General features: G+C 41.7%; 1 protein-coding gene across 2 annotated transcripts in view; it reads left to right on the top strand.

Annotated features, from left to right (window-relative positions):
- ST3GAL1 (ST3 beta-galactoside alpha-2,3-sialyltransferase 1) overlaps positions 1-21,334 on the top strand; it is a 26,484-nt gene extending 5,150 nt beyond the window's left edge. The window contains exons 2-7 of one of the 2 annotated variants that reach the window (XM_018076534.2): positions 5,952-6,148; positions 9,258-9,437; positions 14,107-14,152; positions 16,290-16,409; positions 17,897-17,966; positions 18,067-21,334. In XM_018076534.2, the coding sequence (XP_017932023.1) occupies positions 5,952-6,148; positions 9,258-9,437; positions 14,107-14,152; positions 16,290-16,409; positions 17,897-17,966; positions 18,067-18,161 (708 nt within the window). In that variant the 3' untranslated portion in view covers positions 18,162-21,334. Of the gene's footprint in view, positions 1-5,951; positions 6,149-9,257; positions 9,438-14,106; positions 14,153-16,289; positions 16,410-17,896 lie in introns of both variants that reach the window. The other variant, XM_008934758.3, reaches the window with a different exon arrangement.
- Positions 21,335-21,553: the final 219 nt, after the last annotated feature.

A 21,553-nucleotide genomic window follows, 5' to 3' on the forward strand; every position in this document is an offset into this window, starting at 1 on the left:
TTTTTCCCTTCCTTTCGTTCCTCCTTCGCTTCCTTCCCTCCCTTCCTGTCTCTCACCTCCTCTCTCTCTTCTTTACTTTCCCTCACCTTATTCTCAGGGACTGTGAGAGTCTCAGTGTTTTGGAAGGTGGCACCTGGTGTTACGTGATACATTCCTTTCTGTTTATGTTTTCTTTCCCACCTTCCTGAGCTGGTCCACCTGCAAGTTTTCCATTGTTTTACTATGACACAAATGCTGTGGATGTTCTCTCTAAAATTAGTAACCCATATATAAGGAAACATATCAAGAATTACATGCTGTAACACAGCACAGCATTTATTTATAGTTTTCTTGTTTTTTTTTCAGGGGTGGATGCATTGTTCTTAGTGGTCATAAAGTATTAAAAATATGAGATCAGAACATGCTGTTCTAAATTCAAAATAAACGTGTTGAGGTTGATGGATTAAAGGTGTGATAAGTAAATTCAGGCTCAGAGTTTCCTGGCAATTTTATCTGTAGCACACTGTTCATAAACTATTGTGTTATAGCAATTTTTATCTTGAGTCTTATGATATTTGAGAGTTTTGCCTTCTTTTTTTTTTTTTGGAAGATAGCTCAGCTCTTGAGGCCATGTTATTGGTGTATCTAAAAGAAAATATTAGTTTTAAATCATTATGTTTGTAGGAAAAAATGTAATAAATGGCTTAAAAATTTGCTAACCAGCTAGTGAACAAAAGGGCATCCCCAACACGTTCCCTGGGGAAGCTGTGGAAGCTGCACTTATTTTTAAGACAGCGGCAGAGCTCCTTGGCACCTGAGTCATGCATTTTGAATGCTCTTTGTAGAAAATGTGCCCAAGTGCTTTGATCACCAGAAGTTTTCTTTAAAACTGGGACGCTCTCGGTGACACTTTGAAGGGTTCAGCACACTGAAGGAAGCGTGTAGCTACCAGATCTCTGCAGAAGGTGGTACCGAATCCAGGCCAGGTCCCAAGCTCTGCTCCCAGTACCTGCCACGTGCCAGTCCTGCTGTTGCACTGCTTGGTTGGAAGCATGACATTTAGATCAGATTTGGGCATACTGGAAGAATCTGACCTTGGACTACCTCTTACCCCCACTGGCAGCCACCACACGAGTCCTGCTGGGCTGGAGCTGCTCCTCCTATGGTGAAGATAGATGGATGTGAAGGTGGTCCAAGCTCACAGGTCTCTCTAAGCACTGTGATGCACTGTCCTGAGCTGCAAACACCCTGAAACCAGAAACAAGGGCACACAGGCATTGTCTTGACACAAGAGTGGCGTAGAGGTGACTCATATCAGCCACGGCAGTCAGAAATCACACAATTTGGCATATGCATATTATTGTGTGCTATTTACATAATATATGCACATATGCATTCATATGTGAGAGCATAAATTTTTTGATGACACAAATCCTTAAACAAAGACCAGACTCATGAAAGCGTCTATATTCTTCCCCTTCCAACTCTCTGATGCATAGGAATTACAGGACAATAATAATGCCATATTTTCCAAATCAAGGGAGAATTTTAAAAATTGATGGTTTCCTTTTAACCTCCCCTTCAGTCTGCAAAATGGAGATTACCTGGTTTTGCCCCACCAGAGTGGCTAGGATTAATCTTCATATAATGTATAATGTCTTATAGTGTTGCATGAGTGTAATGCCTCCAAACTGCTGCAGCAAGGCAATTAGTAGCTGTGCAAAAAGAGGTTCTCATGGGGTTTTATTCCCTCTTAAACTTTTAAAAACAGTTCAAAAATTTAGAAAAGCCACAAACCCCAGTACTGCTACACCAACTTCCCCCAGCTGCCTGGCTGTGTGCTGGCAGAGATGCCTCATCAGTGCTGGCTGCTGCCAGACCCACACCTATACCTGTCTGCCTTGATATGTGTTCTACCTGCATCCACATGACACCAAAGATTACAAGTTAATCTATTCAACCTGCTAATAATTTGGGATTTTGATGTTGTGTTTAATACACTGCCAAACTTGACCATTTGTGCAGGGTGCACAGGCACTAGGACAGTATTCCTTTGAGGTTCTCCTGACTCCTTTGAGGCCCCAACATAAGAAGGATGTGGATCTCTTAGGCCAAGTCCAGAGGAGGCTGGGAAGATACTCAGAGGCTGGAATACCTTTCCTATAAAGACAGATTGAGAGTGTTGGGGTTGTTGAACTTAGGAAAGAAAAGGCTCCAGAGAGATCTTACTGCAGCCTTTCAATACCTAAAGGGGGCTACAAGAGAGCTGGAGAGGGACTTTTCACAAGGGCATGTAGTGGTAGGACAAGGGGTAATGGCTTTAACCTGGAAGAGGGTAGGTTTAAGATTAGTTATTAGGAAGAAATTCTTTCCTTTGAGTGTGGTGAGGCACTGGCCCAGGTTACCCAGGAAGTGGATGCCCCATCCCTGGTAGTGTTGAAGGCCAGGTTGAATGGGGCTTGGGGCAACCTGATCTAGTGGGACCTGTCTCTGCCCATGGCAGGGGGGTTGTAACCAGATGATCTCTAAGGTCCCTTCCAACTCAACCCATTCTAGTATTCTATGGTTCAATAACTGTAGCTGTATCATCACCACTCCAAGCTATTAGCTCTGAGCAGCCTTGGCTGAATTTACGCTCTCCCTTTGCAACCCCTTAGCCAAGTTTTTAGGTATTGCTTCTTACAGTAGCTGTCAATGTGATGGTACCAGAGAGCTCAGTAAAGCCTTCTGAGCAGTTTATAAAAGCAGCAAATTCCTTGTCATCCTTAATGAAGGTGCATGCATGGTGATGAGAGAAGGAACAAGCACTTCCTTGGAAAGCCATTCATGGCTAAAGAAAGAAACTTTGAGGGTTCTTTTTCTTGCTTTCTTTTTTTTTTTTCCTTCCTTGATTTTTTTAAAATAAGAAGATATAAATCCAGCTAGTAAATTTCTGTATGTGAAATGGGGAGTTTTTAAGGCTGGATAACAACTTAGATGACATCTTCCCTGTGAAGATGATTAGAAAACTTCTCAATCTGAACTCCCGATTACGATTTTTAACAATCTAAGGTGAAGAGTTAATTCTCAAGTGCCAGGCAAATATTTTATGCAGGGAAGCTGCACAGTTAAGTGATCCATTAATATTTTATATATGGACAGAAGGTGGATTAAGATGCTTTGTGATCTTGGGCAAGAGGTTAAACTGCTTCTTTAGGCACATGTATTGCTTGCACAGACCTCTGAGAAAAGCAGCCACTTCACTCAGGACACAGGGGTCAGGTATTTCAGTGTATATAAGGCCACTTCTAGCAGCTATATCCATACACATATCCCTGTCACTCAACTACAGAACTTGGTGAGAGGATGTTGTCCCAGCAATGCCACATAGCACTGCTATGGCTCTGCCTTGCACAGAGTGGACAGACTTTCACCCAATGCTTCTGTTGATTTATGGGAAAGGCCAGATTTGGTTAAAAAGAAAATAAAATTACATTACCCAAAAAAAAAGGACAAAAATTTGATGTGGGAAAGTGAACTATAATCGGCTTGTAATTGTAATGCTATTAAAAGGTCTTTTTCAATAAGCCAAGCAAACATTGTGCAATAAGGCATTGGCTGTGCATTAGATCTGAACTTTTAGAAGTTAGATGTGCTTTGGAGTTAACCACCTTTGTTCCCTACTCTTCTCTGTTTTGTTGAAAAATCAAAGACTGACTAGTGTTAATTGAAGATTAGGCCTGAAAAGTAAAGTTCAATCAGATGATCATTGAGGAAATTTAAACAGAGGACTTGAAATGAGTTAAACACAAGTGTCTCATTGTGTGAATGTCCAGCACACAGTGCAGTAAGGTCATCATCCTACTTGAGGTCACTGAGAAGATTTCTAACATTAATAATAGTCTTTCCTGTTAGAGTTGTGCACAATTGAGGGGTTGTAGGATGATGGTATCCTGCTTTCAGGCTGATGTTGGTGCCCATGTTTCAACTTGTTTGCAGTAGTTACTCTACACTGACAGCAGCATAACAGAAAGGCAGATGCCTGTGCTGTGCAAATACAGGTGCCTATCCAGGATGTTTCTTACCATTTTAATGCATCAAAAATGCATCAATACTCCAGGTCCTTTCCTTTTATGATTCTGTCATTCTGGATGAAAAGGCAATTTAACCTAAAAAGAGAGCCCAGGTAGAATTTTAGAATTTTCTCAAAATTACCTTCCACATCTGAATTTTCTCAGGCAAAATCAGTTCAAGAATAAGATTTTGGTGGTTTTGCCTTTCATTTCTTAAATACAATTAAAATCAGCTCACCTTTACAGAGAGAGAGTATACATGGGTGTGTGCAAATGTGTATTCAAATAACTCAAAACAAGTTCCTTTTTTAAAAAAGGTCAGATTTTACTACATTATACACCTGCTACTACACTCTATGACATCTATGACATGTCCAATTATTTTGAAGGCTGCAGGCTTTCTAACATTGTTTTACACATATTCAGAGTAATATCGGGTTAGATTGGATTCACAAAGAATGCACAAGAGTTTAGATATGTGGCCATGTGTTTTTATTATCACACATGAATTTGGAAGACAACCTTTTTCACTTAAGTGATTGAGCCATCCACTGAACAGTGACATATGTGGTCATTAATGTAGTATTTGTTTGGACATCCTAATTACCTTTCATCCTAATCACCTTCTGCAGTCCATATGCAAGTATATAGGTTAGGAAGGATTAGTCAGAAGATTAAGTCTATGTATGCAAAGTCTATGTATGAAAACAAATGTCTTTGTCTTCTTTGTTTCAAATTCTTGGTCTTAACATCACCTTGTAGCTCTGAACTCCACAAACCTGCTGTTCATTTCAGTGCAAATAACGTTCTGCAAGGAGACAGCACAGAATTTAAACAAAAATTACAGTACTACATCTGTTTGTGTGAGAGAGGGAGATACAAAGACAAATTAACAGTTCCTGGTGCAGCCAGGGGAAACGCATTGGAAACTAAAGCCAAATTCCCCCAGACCATTCCTGGGAGTCGTGGGAAAAGGTGTTTCTCTTCTCTTCCTCCCTGTCTCTCCTCACCCTGGGCTGGCAGAGCAAGACAGAGCCTTTTTGGCCCGTTTTGTGCTGGAGCCATTCTCCCTTTGTGAGCTTGCAAGCAAGTAACACCACGAGGGTGGGCAATGGTGTCTGTGAGCCTGCCAGCACTCTCAAACTTTTTTAGTAGACCTCAGAGAGCTGAGCCCCAGAAAGGGAGTGTCTGACCATCACCCCCCCTGCACCTTGCCTGTACCTTCCCAATCCAGCCATTGTTTCCACCATGCACCATAGAGCTGCTACAAAACAGTTTCCCTCCATGGCAACAGACACAATGAACAAGATCCGGGTGGTTTTCCTCATCCTGGAGATTTTTTTTTAGATGACTTTGCATCTCCAGCCCTCAGGGCTAACTCTACTGTAGTTTTCTATTGCACAAGCAGCTGGTTCCTCCACACTTCACTTCCCATCTCCCTCTCCCACTTCTGGCATATGCCAAAATATGTGGAAGGGATATAAGCCATTTCTGTGTTCCATCAGGTTCCCTGAGACTTTTCTGTCCTTTTTAGAAGAGCTAAAAGACGTTATACAAGTTCTACCAGAAGATACCTGGCCTAGGGTGAGTGTAGGCTTATAGACACCAGAGGAACATTTATTCTAAGGCCAGCCTTGGGAAGAATGCATGATCTGTTCCTTCATGGCTAGACAGAGTCTGAGGATGTGTGGGAATCTGTGGAGATGGAGGAGAAAAGGGGAGTCAAGTTAAAAAAGTTAATGGGAAATGGTTTTTACTTTATTTTTTTCACATTTTGGCTCCCAACCTCAAGCCTTGTGCTGCAGAAAGCAGTCTTCAGGCAGACCCAAGAATGATATTTGAGGAGACATTTGAAGCTATGTCTAGCTCACAGAAAAGCTTCCTGTATTGATAACCTGAAATGATTTTTCTCCCTAACAGAAATTGCAAGCAGAGAAAGCTCCAAGGAATTTGAACACTACTCTCACAGAATTGTTTGGGGTCATTCCCGGGGACGGGGATCCCCTGCAGGAGAGAGGTACTTACACGTGCAGACGATGCGCTGTCGTGGGCAATTCTGGGAACCTCCGGCAGTCGCAGTATGGCCGAGATATTGACTCCCATGACTTTGTGCTCAGGTGAGTAAAAACCACCTCAGCTCCAGATCCCTTTTTTGTCTAAAATTCACCGGTATTTTGGGTGACAAGTGTGCAAACAAGATTTCAGGGGCTATCTAGTGAAATCTGGTGCTAAAGTCAAATCTAAGTTCCAGGAATATAAATTATGTGTGTTGGAGATATGACCCCATGTTTTAGCTTGGAAAAAAAAGTGTTAATAGCTGTTGATACTGTAGCTTGTTCCTCATGATCCATAATCATACATGTTAAAAAACAGAGATGGAAAAGAAATTGTCAGTTTTGAATAAAAACTACTTCTGCAGCTATTACTCACAAATGATCTTTTAGATATTTAACTGACTGTATCAGATTTTCCTTTCTTGCACTGGTTCATTCTCAAGCAATGGTGGGGTGGGGAAGCCAAAATCACTTTTCAGTGGACAGGAGGCAGCTGTTTGGCTGCAGGTACTTTTTAAAGGATCACATCTCCTTTCCCTTTTGAGGCAATGAAGTTGGCTACTTTGTCTCACTGAGATGCAAGCGGGAACTAGGTAAGCAGAGCTAATCATCCAGATGGCAGCCAAGATTCCTGGACTGACTAAATCAATCTCCAACATATCGTCTGCCTTTCACACCACACCTACCAGTACAGTACAATTTGGGGAGAAATAAAGGGCAGGAAGGGAGGGATTGAAAATACCACAAGTGGGATTATACTCTCAGAAACAACAAAACACTCAGTAGGAAGCTGTGCACTGAAACCAAGAGTAAATCAACAAAAGATAAGCACTATTTGAACTGTTAAGCCATCTTGGCTTCCAATGTGACTCAGACATGCCATAGAGTCTTCAGATGACATCTAAATGTTCACAATAAATCACTTCAGGAGTTACTTCTTTCAGTTGTGTATCTTGCTCCCTGCCAAAAGTACCTCCCCAAAGGCAGAGGCAGCCAGCCTGGTCTTGAGATCCACAAAGGGAAAGGGAGAGCCCTCAACACTAGTCCTACAGGTTGCAAATGTGGGGCAGCTGCAAATGTGGGAAACTGTGGTGCATTTATGCCAAACTCTGTGTCCATCCCCATGGAGACCGTCTCATTCCTGCGTGGACTTTCTTATATGGCCTGTGTTTCCAGACTGACACAGAAAAGGCTTTGCTTGACTTAAAGTGATAACTAAAGAGTAACACACTCAGGTGCATGTTTCTGCTCTGAGGCCTTGTCCATCCCACAGCCATGCATCCCTGGCAAGGGCAGAACTTTCCGTGACTTGAAATTGAACCTTCCAGTCTCGGATTTATATTTCAGCAATCTTAAGCCAGATCTGAAAGGATTGAGCAAGGTTTTAGGATTCACCATGGGAATTTGTGCAGAGAAGGTGATGCCTCTGTGCGTCAAACACAAAATCTCTGGTGACCTGATACTCCCTTCCACGTGCTCTGGCAATACAGATGAGTGTAAGGAAGAGTCAGAGAGTCTGAGGGGACACCTTTCCTTACAGCATGTTCCAGCCCACTTTTATTTGCATAACTATCTACTTTCATGACAGAAAGGAAATTCCTGCTCAGTCCTTCCTGCTGAGACTGGGTGTGAACACTGCCTTCTGCCATGTGGCACAGACAGCCCCACCACGGATGGTAGGAAAGGTACACAGATCTGAGGGCAGGTTGCAAGGTTGCAAGATAACTAAGATGTCGCCATTGTCTTCATCTTGATAGAAACAAACCTCCATATTTTATACCTTCAACTGACTAATCTCAATATAAAACATAGAAAGACTCAAGCTTTACTGGTATTTTTACACTGATAAGGGTCGCTGGTAGGGAAACCAATAACAGAGAACTCAATAAGAAATCCACGTAGGCTGGCAGGCTATTCTGCCTACGCTAATAACTCCCTCATAGGGAGTTAGATGAAACTTAAGTAATTCACCTGGGAGAGCACTGCAATAACACAGCCTGGCATAGACTTGATAAGCAGATTTTGCCTCCCCTGTTAGCAGCATCCAGGGCAGCATATTGTCTGGCAACGTACGATGCTCCTCATCACCTCATCAGCTACATCCTTCCTTGTCCTCCTTGTGCTTCTGCCAGGAGTGAGCTAATGTCACTGCAGAAAAACCCCATTGTGCTCAGAGACAGCTGAAGGGTTTCTCCATGGTGTTTCACAGCACCATGGATTTGTGCAAGTTGCTTTGGGGATCTTTGATGTGCACTTTGGTGCACCACAGAAATATGCAAATATACCACCAAGGGGCTAAAGCATCAGGGGAAAGAATTGCTGATGTGTTCCCAGATTTGCTTTCAGAAGTGAACACAAGCATAAAGGCATTTCTGCAGTTCCCAAACCCCCTAAGTTCAAAATCTCCCTCTCTGTTTCCTGATACACACAACACAAGGTGGGGTAGCCCTGTTTGGCCAACACGTCTTGACTGAGCCCTGGTGGCCCTGGGCAGATCTCCATGCACTGACCCCAGGGTTGCCTAAAGCAGCTCACATGTGTGCACAGTCACCCTGAGTGGATGTATCAGTGTTGGAGGAAACACTACAAAGTAAGGTTTGAGTACATGAAGGGTCAGCAGCAGGTCCTGTATTTGTCACTGTGGCTTTGATGTCTTTTCATGGGACAACCATAAGGAATACTGGCTGCTCCTCATCACACATAACATAGTTTATTACCTCGATCCTAGAATTCAAATACACCTGTAGAGGTGGGGGGAAAGAAACTGCAAGAAGTCAAGCTGATGTACTTCAGGGCAATGTTTTTCTCGCCAACTGGAGGATGCAGCTTTAGGATAAAATGAGATATGTCCTCCTGGACTCACCACTCTTTTAATCAGCTCTCTTCTGACTGTAAAGGGAAATCAGGAGTATGCTCAGAGATATACCTTCTTGATAGACACTCCTATTCAATCAAGAAATTCCACACCAAAGCTGAGCTTTCATTTACTGTTTATCCATATGGGTGATAATGATTCCAGCTTGCTTGAGGACCCCAACACCCAGTCAAGGCTGTGTGAAGAGCCATAGGAGCATGTTCCTACCTCTCAAGCAAATGACTTTCAAGTGTGTTTGTACCTACCTAATTCCTCTTCTGTTTCTTCACTTTCTCACTTTTTACTTTTTGGCTGCAGAATGAACCGTGCCCCCACCACTGGCTACGAATCAGATGTTGGGAGCAAGACCACTCACCACTTTGTTTATCCTGAGAGCTACAAAGAGCTGGCAGCAAATGTGAGCATGATCCTGATCCCCTTCAAAACCCTGGACCTGCGCTGGGTTGTCACTGCTCTCACCACAGGCACCATCAACTTGTGAGTAGGGGCAGGCACAGAGGGTGGGAGCTCCATGCTTCATGTTGCTGTAGGAGATCATAGCTTACATGGGACAAATCCCTGCTTCTGATAAGGCCTAGGGGTGCTTTACAGCCCTCTCAAATCAGAGTTCAGCCCTGAACACTTACTTTCTAGGAAAAGCTTAATGTTATGGTGCAGTCATTGAGGCAAAGATCTAGACCCATTTCTTCACAACCCCACGCAGTGTTCTCAGAGATATGAAAAGCGGAGTTTTTACTGCTGAAGGCAGCCAGTTTGAGCAGAAGCCTCCTGAGCTTTGGGATTCAGTGCCTCATTTTGGGTTTCTGCTCATCTTTCCTTGTCTCTGGTCCCTTGGGAGTACAGTGAGTGCAGCCAGCAGGTACCCATCAGAAAGCTATCTGCAGAATCGAGTGTTCGGTGAGTTATTAATTTAGTGGTGGTCCTAGACACCTACATTATCCCACCCAAGACACTTGGGTGGCCAAGTGGTCCTCCAACATACAATATTCCACTTGTAGAAGAGGATAAGGAGGGAGAGGTGTGTGCAGGTTGCTCACCTGAGCAGTGAGAGCAGATGCAGACCTCAGCACTTCATGCCCCATCCACAGCATTCTCCCCTGGACAGGTTGGCCAGGAGTTTGGTCTGTCTTTCCTGGTGGAATGTGATTGAGAACTGCGCAGAGGAGACAACGTTCTGTGTGTCACCTGCATGTCTTAGCCTTAAATTCAAGTGTTCTTCTTGTCAATAATGTGCCACACTGGAATTTATTCTCCAGTACTTCTTTATGAGTGCTGTCAGAAGTAAAGGTTGTCCTGCTTAATATGGCAGCACCAGAATTAGAAATGCAATCAAAATGCATGTTTCTGCTGGACGCCTACTACCAGATTCTCTCCCTTCCCATAAGCTGGCTTTTCCTAATCCAGAGAATGAAGTATGTGACATTTGTAATGTGTGTGAAGTTATCTGCTGGATGTAAAACCACAGCCTTGTGGGATTACTTGGTGGCACCCTGCAACACACAGACAAAAAGAGCAGATCAGATTACTTGATTCCAGAGAGAAGTATTTCAAGACATTTCTACTTTTTTCCCAATTTCAAAGTCTCAGAACATTTACAGCTTGGAAAAATATGTCCTGGGCATGTTGACTGGGCATAAGACCCACTTTGCAATTTTACAGAAAGCTTTTTGATGGAACAAAAAATGAAGTTTATATCTTCTTTTTTTTTTTTCTTTTCTCTCTTTGCGTTTGCATTTTAGATTATTTTCACTTCTTGTTAAGATTTTATTAACTTGTAACAAATCTGGGTTAGTTTCCTTTTACCCTTTTCACCACCAGCATTTAATCTATATAGTGGTAAGTTGTCTTGAAAAAAATCCACCCTCAGGATACCCTTGTAACCTGGAAAAATCAACCTACTTAGAAAACTGGACAGCTCACTACAAGAAAGACACTGAGGTGCTGGAGCCTGTCCAGACAAGGGCAGTGGAGCTGGTGAATGGTCTGGAGCACAAGTCTGATCAGGAGCAACTGGGATGGCAGGGGTTGTTTAGTCTGGGGTAAGAGAGAGTCAGGGGAGACCTTATTGCTTTCTGAAAGTACCTGAAAAGAGGTTTGTGGTGAGATGGGGGTCAGTCTCTTCTCCCACGTAGCAAGCGATAACACCAGAGGACACGGCCTCAAGCTGTACCAGAGGAGTTTTCGATTAGGCATTAGGAACAATTTCTTCACCAACAGGGCTGTCTAGCATTGGAACAGGATGTCCAGGGGAGTGGTGGAGCCACCATCCCTGGAGAGATTTAAAAGACATGTAGGTGTGGCACTTGGGGATATGGTTTAGTGATGACTTGGCAGTGCTGAGTTAACTTCTGACTCAATGATCTTAGAGGTCCTTCCAACTTAAATGATTTTACGATTCTATGATTCTATAATTCACCTGGGCACACCTTTTGCAAGCAGATCTACTGCCTATCCTTGCCCCAGGAGAAAGCTCTAAGCACTTCCTGAGCTCTGAGGTCTGCACTGCAAGTCGAGTGAGCCCTTAACCTATTAGGAAGATATAACTGGTTGACTATAATGCAGTCACAGCACATGAAAGGAAAAACATTTTTGCTTAATAAATCACAGGATATATTATATATTTATAAGTAGACTGTATACATGGGCTTGTTAAGCACCTGGTATAAATTAGTGTGTGAGTATTTAACCACACAGAAGAAATACCAGTATTTTATTATTTTTTCCATACTCAAAGCAGGGAAATTGCATAATTAAGAAGCTGGTATAATTCTAGAATAATAAAAGCAGGGAATCATAAGCACACAAATCATAGCAATATATGTAACATAATTTTAGGCTAGCAGAATTAACCTATGAGGACACATTAAACACACCATGTCAGACACTGTGTATAAGAAAAACGTTTAGTGTACGTTTTTAAAGGGGAGAATGCACAAAATAAAAATAAAACACATCTGAAAATTGGCAATTCAGAAGAAAAGAAGTACTTACCTCCCTTCCCTGACCTGCTTGGTCATCGTGCCTTGTGCACAGGCTGCATAGTGTCAACTGAGTTTAGGCTAATAAGAATCTAAGTACACTCACAGTCAAAAAAGATAAACATCCTGTATTGGTTAGACTTTTACACAGGGTTTAATTTTCTGTATCCCATTCAAATAAAAGAATAATTTCCTAAAACTCAAAACTTGTGAACTAAACATATTGTGCTCCCGGTAATATACCAAGAGTTTTTATGGTTCAAACCAAAATCTAAACCGCAGATTGTCTTAATATTACCTTGAATTGATAGCTGAATGATTTTCTGAGCCATATCCCATTTGACTGATATATGTCCCATATTAAAGTGTCTCTCTAAGACTAAGCATTATCCCAGAAAAGACTGAGAAAAGTCTTTTCAGGGGTAGGAAACCTTCAGGCCTTCATCAGCCATATATTTAGCCTAGTTGCCTTAACTTGCCTTCTGTGTCTTCTAGGAATCTGCATAGTGCAAAAAGAGTTCCACTTGGTTTGGCAAGGACTATGTTTGTATTGCTTGAAATGTTGCACATCTTTCTCTTGCTTCAAGGGTTCAGTAAATGTCTTGTGCAAAGTGTCCAGGAACAATGGCAGGCGTCACTAGAGCCCTTCAAAGTGGCTCCTAGGTGTTTCCTGAATGATTTATACCATCCGTAGCCACCTTCATCACAGGACACTCTCTCTCACTCCTGTGTGGTACTTACTGGGTCACTCAGTCCCTAGCAGCCCTGCAGCCCAGGTTTTACATAATCGTAAGAGCATAGGTCTCCATTTGGTGTTTATCAGTGTACCGATATTTTCCGTGCAATTTTATGAAATTCTGCAGCCAAGTGACAACAGAACTTGGGTATTTCTTCTGAAAGAAGCCCTTTTTGTCTTCATAACCACAAAAAGGACATGGGATCACCAAGACTGTGTCTGCTGATTTGCTAACCAAGGTCAGGCACGGGAAGCAGCTTCAAGGGCATATTTTTCTAAGAGCAGATCAAGAAGTCTGCATCAGTGTCCCTTTCCCCATTAGCATCTTGTGTCACCTCTCAGGAGGGCAGGAACCACCCATCATCTTTCTCAGTGCATCCAGACTAGAGCAGGAATCGCAGGTCAGGGATGCCCAGAAGTACCTAAGGAGACAAGAACATTGACAGGTCACCACTGGCTTGGGAAGATTTAGACTAAGGTTTCAAAGTGTTTATGTTCCACAGTTCAAAGAAAATAAAACATTAATGACAGGAGACTTGTAGTTACCAAAAACCAAGTGAAAACATTTACATTAAACTAATAGCTTTGGTGACTTACCACAACACATCTAAAAAGTATGCAGAGTATATTTTGGGATATACTTCAATTATGAGGCCAGTTCACCAGAATTTTTTTACTTGAAACGAACTCAGGAAGATTTTTTTTTTTACAGCACTCGTGATGAACTGTGCAATGCCAGCACACACTGTGCATGAGATATGGGGACTAAAAGTTTTTTTTGTTTTCAAGTCATGACTTGTGATTTCAATCCAGTCATAAGGCATAACTTGGAATTTTTATGCTGGGAACCGCAGGAAGCCTTCATCATCACCCTGGGGAGGAGGGGAGTAGCTTGCTGGTGAGGGGCTGTGTACTGGGAGTGCCAAGTTGCACATAACCACAGAAATGATGAGCTCTGCTGCCACCGACTCGGAAAACCGTGAGGTACCTCCAAATATTAGGAGGGGAAAGGTCTCCCCCTGGTGGAAAAAGGTTTTTCTGCCATGAAATTAAATGGAAAGTCCTTCCCATCCTCAAAGTGCAAAGACTACAACAGTCACAATTCAAGAATTAGAAGTCTTGAGCTCCACATAGTATTGGCTCTACGGTATATTCTTAACTAAATCTTCGTTGTCCTACTTTCAATAATTAGTTTGAAAATTTAAGAACAAAATGGTTTCCTATAAACTTGCTTCAGTGACAGCTCAATTCTTTTCATGCTGTGTTACTTAACTGCAGCCTCATTTTACAACAACTTCTTGAATTTACTACTTTCAATTAATTTGAATTTATTATTGTGCATAAAGAATATTCTTTATTTGGAATTACTTGAAAATACTGATAAGTTGGGCTTTTATTTATCTTACTGCTGTTTTTGTTTTTCTTTTAACAGCACATATGTTCCAGTTCCACGGAAGATCAAAGTCAAAAAAGAAAAGGTGAGCGATGCTGGTTTGGGCATTATGTTCTGCTAATTCACTTGTAGGTCATTTACCTCTTTTGGAGACTGCAAGAATCTAAGCAAACCCTTGACGTTCATAAAAAGTTGCAGCCAAAATACAGACACTTTACAAGGCTCAGCTAAGCTAAAGGTTTAGCTCCTGTGTGCCATTTAGGCCATAGAACAACCACTAAATAACTGAGGTTGGAAAGAAATTGCTCTTGTGATGATTCCATTGTACGAACACTGTTCTGAAGGTTGCATCACTTCCTCTGGTGCTGCTCAGGGACATTAAAAGTGCATCATTGTCCTCCACAGCAGTTGCTCTGTTGCCACCCATTGCAGTCGTTCGGATGTAATGGCACTGTGGAGAGATTTTGGAGGGTTTTTTTCTAAATCATGTTACTATTAGATCACCAAGGATGTTTCTCATTCCCAGGTCTACTCCTTGTAATAAGGAGCTAAGTGAACTCTGAAACTCTATGAGTTTCTAAGTCAATGGAAAATTCCTGATTGTAGGCTCTTAGCCCACAGCTAAGCTGTAATAACTACCTTTACCAACTAAACAAGTTTGGAGCATGTTTTGAAGGACAGCACAGACCAGGGAGTATTCCCCGCTTTGTACAGGGACAGGCTGGAGGTAGGATTTCCTATGAGGCAGGATGCTAATTCCCATGTTGGACCCTAAGCCACCCTGCAAAGACTTCTGTTGTTGTAGCTGCATGGTTTGAGGACATAAACAAGGCAGGCTGTGTAGGGAGAGGAAAAACATCTTCCATAGATCTTCCAGCAAAATAAAAATCTCACTCTCTCAGCCTTTGGACAGGCTGATTTTCAAAAGGAGTCTAATGTCTCAAGGGCTCATAAAATATGACATTAGCTCCAGAGCATTAAAATTACAGATTAAAGCACACACCCTTCATTCAAGAAACCAGGTTTTGCCAAAGGCTTCAGATGAGACCTTGAACTAGAACAAGTTTATATCCCTATGCTTCAAACCATGGACTTCTAGGGTGCATTAAATAATCCCTTAGCTCATCCCAACTGTTGTGATGAACATGATAACCTCTGCAAAACCCCTGTGAGATGCACTAGGGTGAGTTGTTGAGTAGCAGCAGCCCAGGGTGCAGCTGGTGATACACAGCAGCTTCCCAAATGGGGAGACGAGAAGCTTGTATCTCTTCCCACACTGTGCAATGCAAAACACCCTGTGAGAGGCTATTACACACGGATGCAATATCAGCAATTAACTTCTGACTTTGTAAAAGGAAAAGCCCTGCAGCTAAACAGATAGCACTGAAATGCTGTCACTCTAATTAAAGACACAGCATGGAGGGAGGGATAAGCCTCTATTTGCCTCATTCAGGGGAGGGCGTTGAAACCAAGGAATACCACCATTCCTTGGATTTACTGTATGCTCATGTCTGATCTTAAGTGTTCCATCTCTGTGAGATAACTCACAATTTCCCAGGAGATAATCAAGTGCATTTTATGTCTCATAAGAAAAAGTATAAAGCATAGAAAAATTGCGTGTTTGAGAAACAGGGGGAAAGCAGCTGACACTATCTGACAGGCTTCCTTATAGTTTACACCTGATCCTTGGTTTCCTGAGATCTGTACCTATAGAGATACCAAGACGTGGTTGGCATATTGTGCAGAAAACTCAAATTACAGTTGAGCTTGATGATCTTCAGAGTCTTTTCCAACCTAAATTAATCTGTAATTCTATGAAAAGTGTCACGGCATCTCATGCTTGCCTTGCTCAGAACTCCAACCTCCCAGAGCTCAGGGAGAGTTGAATGCCTGATGTCTAATCTCCATCTCCCTTGTGCCATTTCATACCTGTTGCTTTCAGTAGGAATCACCAGGATTTATGTTAGTGTAAGCAGGTGGGATATCATGACCAAAGAAGGACTATTCATATGTAATTGCACATGAGAAGTGTTTCTGAATGCACTTTATATGGATCTTACTTTTTCCCTTTCACCTGCCCTCAAGGAATAACTACTATTCCTTTCTTACCCAATCCCTTATCCCAGTGACCCTAAGGAATAATGTGCAGTCATTGTTTTTTCCCTAACCTTAATTTCCCTAGGGTATTTTACTAATGAGTCTTTCACTGCAATTTTGCCTAGATCCTGGTTTACAATCCAGCTTTTATGAAATACATCTATGAAAACTGGCTCGAGCATCATGGGAGATATCCCTCCACAGGCCTTCTGTCTTTGATGTTTGCTCTCCACGTATGCGATGAGGTAAAGACTGACTGTGTTTTGGATATGTGGATAGAAAATCAGGACATTTCACATTGAAGAGCCAGGAACAACCCCTGGGCACTGACTCAGCCTTTGTTTTCCCCTCTCCACCTTCTCTACCATTTACTTATTCAAACATATACAAACTCCTCAGTAACATGCAGACACACTCAACTGACTGATGGATTTTTTAATGTCAGCAAGTGGTAGAGTTTAAGACGCATTCCAGGAGAATATAATTAAACATAAACAGAGATTCCACTTGGTATCAAAAGGCATCTAAACATGGAGGGTGTCTGTGCCCATCTTGCTAGTGAAGAATTATATTTTGTCCAGCTCTTAAAGGACTAAGAGCCATTGCTGTTGCCCTGGTCTATTTTTAAACTCAAGTTTGCGGGTTTATACAGTAGGTTATAGAAAATGCCTCTGCTTCAGCAGTTCCTTGAGGAAATTCCCTAGTTTGACTGAGGTAACATGCTCCTAGGTGACTGAAGACTCAGCTAGTTAGAGTAAGGCCAGGTCAGCTCTGCAAAATCCCACAAGCATGGGCTTGTCAGTATGGGGGATAAAAATCACTATGCGGGCAAAATCTGTCCTGGATACTGATCTGCTGATGAAAGAGTTTTGGTCACCCAGGACTGTGTTGCACCTTGGGAAGGTGGTGGAAATACTAAAAATGCTGGAAGAAACGGTACCCAGGAGAAAGTATGGGTGGCTTGGGTGGAGCCTGTTTTCTGGTGAGCAGGCAGTGAACAGGGCCCTGACGTTAGCAAAAATGACTTAAAACCAGCTCATATTTGGGTGGGCCCATGTGTGGGTGGTTTAGGGAGTTTGTTTTGTGGTTATGACCCATTCAAGCCCAGCCATATCATCATTTTTAGTTTAAATAAATTAACTGTGATGTTTGGACTTTTACCACCAGAGGAGACAAGCATAGCCATTGATGAACAAGCCTCTGGGAGAGGAAAGGTTGTAGGTGTATACAAACAAGGAACATAATATCCATCTGTCTCTGAAGTAACTGCAAGTATCATATAATTACGCATGTAAGTGGGGTCGACATGGGTAATTACTTGGAAGACTAGGACCAAACCAAAATTTTTTCACTCTTTGTGACCTTTGTCAGCTAAAAAAGACATTCCCATCCCAAGCCACTGTTGTCTTGAGGTCAAACATCATGCGTAAGGGGTAGAAATGTGTTTTTCATATGGCTAAACAGGAATGAATGGATAGAAATTTCCTTTTCTCTTTGAATCCAGGTATGGTGGTGTCTCAGCATAGCTTAGGATGTAACATCCCTTGAGGAGGCCTTGGGCCATTAATCTGTGTTTGCATCATGTCATGCAGTAGAAGAACTTGGCATACCACTGATGTCCTCAGGTGCTGCTGCCTATAAATACACTGAGAATTAAGAGAGTTTCTTCAACATTTCAGATGAAGACCGATTGCTTTCTAGTCCATAACACTAGTTGTCTCTTACATCCTAGGTGAGTGTGTATGGCTTTGGAGCAGACAGCAAAGGACACTGGCATCACTACTGGGAAAACAACACTTCAGGTGGGGCTTTCCGGAAGACAGGCGTCCATGACGGGGATTTTGAGTTCAATATAACTTTGACTCTTGCCTCCATTGAAAAAATTAAATTTTTCAAGGGCAGATGACCCTGGCCATGGGGAGGAGTGGGGGCTGCAATTTCCAACATGCAGCAGAACAAAGCTCAGTGAAGATGATCTGGGCGCCAGCCAGGTTTGAAGGCATGGACCTACGGTGGAATCGGAGCTTCTCAGACTGCAAGGAACTGGGCCGAGGACCGGCCTCCACGCTGCACGTGATTTCCTATCCACGAACAGCCGGGAGCTATCAATCAGTTGTGGGAATAAATTAGTCTCTGCTTAGGCTCTACGGCTTGATTCTTGAATTCCTGAGGAAAGATCTGCCTGTTGCAATTAGAGGAAACCTGGGCACAGGAACTGCTGTCTGTGTGTCCATTCTTTCCTTGAGCAAGGCAGGAGATCCTTGAAGAAGAGTGAAAACAACTTTTGGGACCTGAGACCCATTAAGGCAGCTGTGAACATCATAGTAAGGATTACCTCAAAGAAATGAATTCACTTCTGCTGTTGATCTTCTTTTGAACTCTTTCTTCTGTTTTCTCTATTACTTCTGTTTCCATGCTGTATTAAGGAAAAACATGATGAAATTGCCTGGAGTAGTAAATATTTGAACCATTGCCTCATTCTGCATTGATAGTATCTAGAAAATATGAATCAAAACATTTCTTATCTTGTAGTATTTAATATTGCTTCCTATACAGCCATAATGATGGAGAAAACAATACTGAAAACTCCAGAAAAAAAAAATGGCCTTTTTAGCCACTTATTTGTCTTGTTTGGTTATATACAATTTTTGTTCTTCCTTTTTTTCTTTTTTTTCTTTTTTTTTTTTTTGGTGGAAAATACTCTGGAACGCTCTTTTTATTTTAATCAATTTAAAGTTGGAAAGTGGACATTCTTCTTTAAGTCATTTATATGTGCCTTTTATAATTGTGCAACAAATGTGATTTTTTTTTAGATGACAAACCCTAAATTAAACTTTTTTATAAAAGGGGGGAAAATTGACCAAAGTTTATCTTCTGTCTGGTACACTTTTGTAGCCAAAACCAATAATAGCAACTCCTATGTTGCATTTGAGCAAACACAAACAAGACTAATTTTTAAAGGTAGCTTTTACCTTTTTTTATGAGAAAATACCCAAAAGTCCCAAGGAAACTTTTCTTCTTATTTTTTTACAAATTTAAAAAAGTGTTATCTCTTTACAAGGTCTCTATTTGAAATGGGAAAAATATCATGAGTTGGGACACCAACTAGTAATACAATAAGAATAGTTTGCTCTGTAGCAGCACCTACAAAGACACAATCTGTGGAAGCTGATCTTACAGCATAAGACTTCAAAATTATGTGCATCTCTGGAGGAATGAGCATGTTAATGTCAGTACCTCTAGGCAGTGAGAGAAGGGAGGTTACAGTAGAGGTTTTATATCCACAGATTTTTGCTGGAATCAACACATTTAAGCCTCAAGGATAGATAAAGTATGAATCCAAGTTCAGGCAGTGAAGAATGGAAAACAGTGGTGTTTTCTTTCTGATTTCATGAAAACAGGACTCATGGGTTATTGACCCAGTTTCAGCTCTGGTGAAGTCTGCCAGAGACTTCAAGGGACTTCCAATCAGGCTTGTTAAAAATGGCATATTTAATTTTTAATATATCACAGTGGCTGGGGTTTATGGCAAAAGAAATCATCATCTAAATGTCTCCTCTTCCATGCACCAATTGTGGCAGGATGTCCAAGCAAATGACTATTTTGAGCTCAGTGAAAGCCCTTGAATCAGTGACGTGCTTCATCCAAGATTTATCCCCTTGTCTTTCTGTGGCAGCTGGTAAGAGGGAGGTTCCCTCCAAGGCAGCAATACATGGCACAATGGCATGGTCAGCTGGAATTTTGGGCCACAGCACCACTCACCAACATAAACTGCTTTACCCACGTGGGTATGAGTGCACCCTTGGTGTACAAAGAGCCAAGGATGCCAAATGAACATGTGGGTAATAATTGAGCTCCCTTTGCTCTACATGTGACCCCTCAGCTTAGCAATATGGCAGCAGGATTTTCAAACCCTCATGTTGAGCCTTGTTGATGATCCTTATGTCAAGAAGCCCTTTCCCAGCGTGGTAGCCAGCAGAACTCACCTGCATGTCATAGGCACAGCAAATTGAACAGGCTTACTCTCTTTTATATATCCTGTGTAAAATAATGAAACATTTCTACCTGAGCCATGTTTGTTTGTTTGCTTTAAGCATTCCTGCTGTTTAAATTGATGTTAATCAATATGCTTCTGGTGAGATGGTGCAGTAATACAAGCAAAACAACTTTAAAAGGAAAAAGACTACGTGGAAGACCCCAGTGATATCTTCACACTGTGGCTGGATTTTGGATCCTCAAAATGTTTTTTTTCTTTTTTCATGAAAAGATGTCAGGAATTCAGAAAGTGCTCTTTCAGTCATTTTTAGAAGGATTTAGAAGAAAACTCATGGTGGTTCATTGCCCATATCCTATTTATATATTTTTTTAATCACAGAAGGCAGTTTAGAATCAAAGAACATGGTAAAAGAAGCCAAGATATATTCTAGTCTGTGTTGTTTTGGAAGTTTCCTTTTCCTGTTCTAATTAGATTACCCATTTTCCCCTGAATATTCTGCCTCTAACAGCACATATAAAACCTTATGGCTCATACTATTGCGGATAAATTTCGCGTCTTCATCACGGAACAAGCTGCAATTCCCATTTAATTTTCTTGCCAACAGCAAGCAGTAACTGTGTACCACTGATGTCCATTTTTCAGAGTATGAGGAGAGCAGAGAGTGGATGTCACCAGGTGTAGGATGAAGAATAGTCTGTGCCATCACATTCTATTCCAGAGGAACATTTTCTAGAGTTCTTTAGGCAGCTGACTGTGGTGCTAGATCTTTGTCTCAATTTCTCCACAATTTTACTGCTCTTTCAAATGCCTTTGAGATACCAACAGATGATGCTGAGGGAAGAATTAATTTCCACTGCCATTGTTGAAGACTGTGGTCCTGCTAGAAACTTTCTGGGTTTATTTTGTTTAAAAGAACAACCAAGAAAAAAATTCAGCAACAAACTCTTGGACTGTATTTGCCACCACTGCAAAGTCTCTGAAGCACTCCTTGAGTGTGTGTTATGTTTTTTACCAAAGCCAAATATCTTGAGCACTTTTTTCCTCCCATGACCAGATTCTCTTCCTATTTTTGTCTGACTACACAATTCATTATGATTTTTTTTTCTCTGATGGTGGAGAGTCTCGATCATTCTTTGTCATTTTATTTATTTAATTTTTCAGTATGATATGAATCAAAATAAATTTTTTATTATAATCAAATCAAAGATGTTTCTCTCTGTACACACTTCTTCTTTCCACAGTATTTTCATTGTCTCCTAGAACCTCCTCTGTCACATAACAGTGTAATGAAGCCTTATATGACTTCCCTCCCTCCCATCCAGTTGGACTCAATGGTCTTAGAGGTCTTTTCCTACTTTTATGATTCTGTGATCCCTCGGGTGACCTTGCTAT

This window comes from Manacus vitellinus, unplaced genomic scaffold, assembly GCF_001715985.3.
Source record: "Manacus vitellinus isolate BGI_N305 unplaced genomic scaffold, ASM171598v3 scaffold_1_pilon, whole genome shotgun sequence".
Lineage (NCBI taxonomy): Eukaryota > Metazoa > Chordata > Aves > Passeriformes > Pipridae > Manacus > Manacus vitellinus.